General features: G+C 52.3%; 1 gene segment (V, D, J or C); it reads right to left on the reverse strand.

Moving 5' to 3' along the window:
* Positions 1 to 345: 345 nt before the first annotated feature.
* Positions 346 to 1,313, reverse strand: LOC129696600 (Ig heavy chain V region GOM-like). The segment is given in 2 exon segments: positions 346 to 863; positions 953 to 1,313. Coding segments are annotated over 2 exon segments (546 nt in total).
* Positions 1,314 to 1,911: the final 598 nt, after the last annotated feature.

The following is a 1,911-nucleotide window of genomic DNA, read 5'->3' on the forward strand; positions in this document are numbered from 1 at the left end:
CAGGGGGGACGCGCCCCCTCCCTGCTCTGAGAGGTGGGGTGACCCCCCCCCCCCCCCCCCCCCCCCCATGTTTTGTAATCCGGATTTTAGCAGATGCTTTCGCCGTTCGCGGGGCCTTTCAGCGCCCGGCGCGGTTAAAATCAAACTGCTGCATTGAGGCGATCGAGGTTCCAGATGTAAAAGCTCCCGCCGGCCGATGAAAACCCCCCCCCCCCCGTGAACGGGCCGCCCCCCCCCCCCCCCCCCCCCCAGCATGTTTTGATCAAAGACACTAGAGCGGTGGTTTTGATAGCGATTTCCGTGCCGCCTTCAGGGACTGGTGTTTGTGGGTAAAGCGGAGTTCAGCAACGCAGGGCATCAGTATCCCTCTGCCGCCCCACCGGTGTGTTTGTGTGTTTGCTTACATCCTTCACCCACCGCTCCACGGAAGGCGACCCTCTGGTTCGGACCCCAACACCTGGCCCTGGGAGAAGATGTGGTCGAAGACGATGAAGTCTCCGGATCAGGTACACACTCGGCTTTTTGTGCGGAGTTTGTGTTTATGTTACACGCTGTGTATAGCCAGTAGGCGCAGTAATAAGTGGCAGATTGTTCTGCCGTTAATCTTTCGATAATGAGATAGAATTCAGAATCTGTATTTTTTTCAATTTTGTAGGAATTCCCGAATCCTTCGTCCCATGTCGTGCTGTCTGTAAAGTAGAGCATCCTTGTGAGCGATTGGCCGGGTTTCTGTTGATACCAGTGAATGGGGTTGGAGCTGCTAATCCTGGTTCCATTTACTTGACACCCGATTCTCCCCGTTTTCCCGGCAGGCTTGCTAAGCGATGCTTTGGGCTGGATCAGGGTCTGGGCCAAACATTCACCTGGAGAAAAAAAAAATCAGATACAGATTAAAAAAGACTGCACGGCGGAATGGGCCGATAAACCCCAGCAGAAGTTGCAGGACACGCACAGGTCAAAGTCAGCGCTAGGAACCAGTAACTCAGCCACATGTTCACTCATCTGTCTCGGGGCGATTTACCCGACCAACTGGTTAGAAACTGGGAGAAATCAACTCCCTTTCCTCGGGATATTGGTGTCGGAGATTAACCCACTCCGCTCCCCTTCGCTAGACGTGTTCCATCATTTATAGGCAGAATTTTAGTGGCCCTCTGTTTCATTGGAGGATAGGATTGGAGGAGGGGTGGGACACCAACATGGAGAGGCAGAAGGAAGAGCCCATTCTGCCCTTTGAACCTGCTCGCCATTTACCGAGATCCCGTCTGATCTCCCACTTCAGCGCCATGTTCCAGCATTATCCCACTTATCTTTGATTCCCGCTTTGCCATCTCCCTGCTATTCCGTGGCGATTCTGCTCTTGTTCCGTCCCTACCCGAGGAGATATCCGTCTGCTTATTTTCAACGCAGTCTCATGCATCCAGCCCTCGCATTTTAAACCGTCGATACCGAATTACCGCGACATTGGGACATGAAATTAAAGTGTCAACGGACGCGGCGGTTTATTGTACACCGGCTTCCAGCAACATAGTTTTATGTTGGGTTCTTGAGCAGCCCGCAGGGCGCTATATACCGAAGATAGACACAAAATGCTCGAGTAACTCAGCGGGTCAAGCAGCATCTCTGGAGAAAAGGAATATGTGGCGTGTAGGATCGAGGCCGATCTTCATATTGCGAGCCAGGGGAAAGTAAATGTATTGTTCGCCTGGTCAATGAGCGGGAGCACCGCAATTCTGTCAGCGTTGTGTGCATTAAGCACTGCACTGCACTATTTGAAGAAGGGTTTCGGGCCGAAACGTTATCTATTTCCTTCGCTCCATAGATGCTGCTGCACCCGCTGAGTTTCTCTAGCATGTTTGTGTACCTTCGATTTTCCAGCATCTGCAGTTCCTTCTTGAACACAATTGGTGGGAT

Source organism: Leucoraja erinacea, chromosome 4 (assembly GCF_028641065.1).
Source record: "Leucoraja erinacea ecotype New England chromosome 4, Leri_hhj_1, whole genome shotgun sequence".
NCBI lineage: Eukaryota > Metazoa > Chordata > Chondrichthyes > Rajiformes > Rajidae > Leucoraja > Leucoraja erinaceus.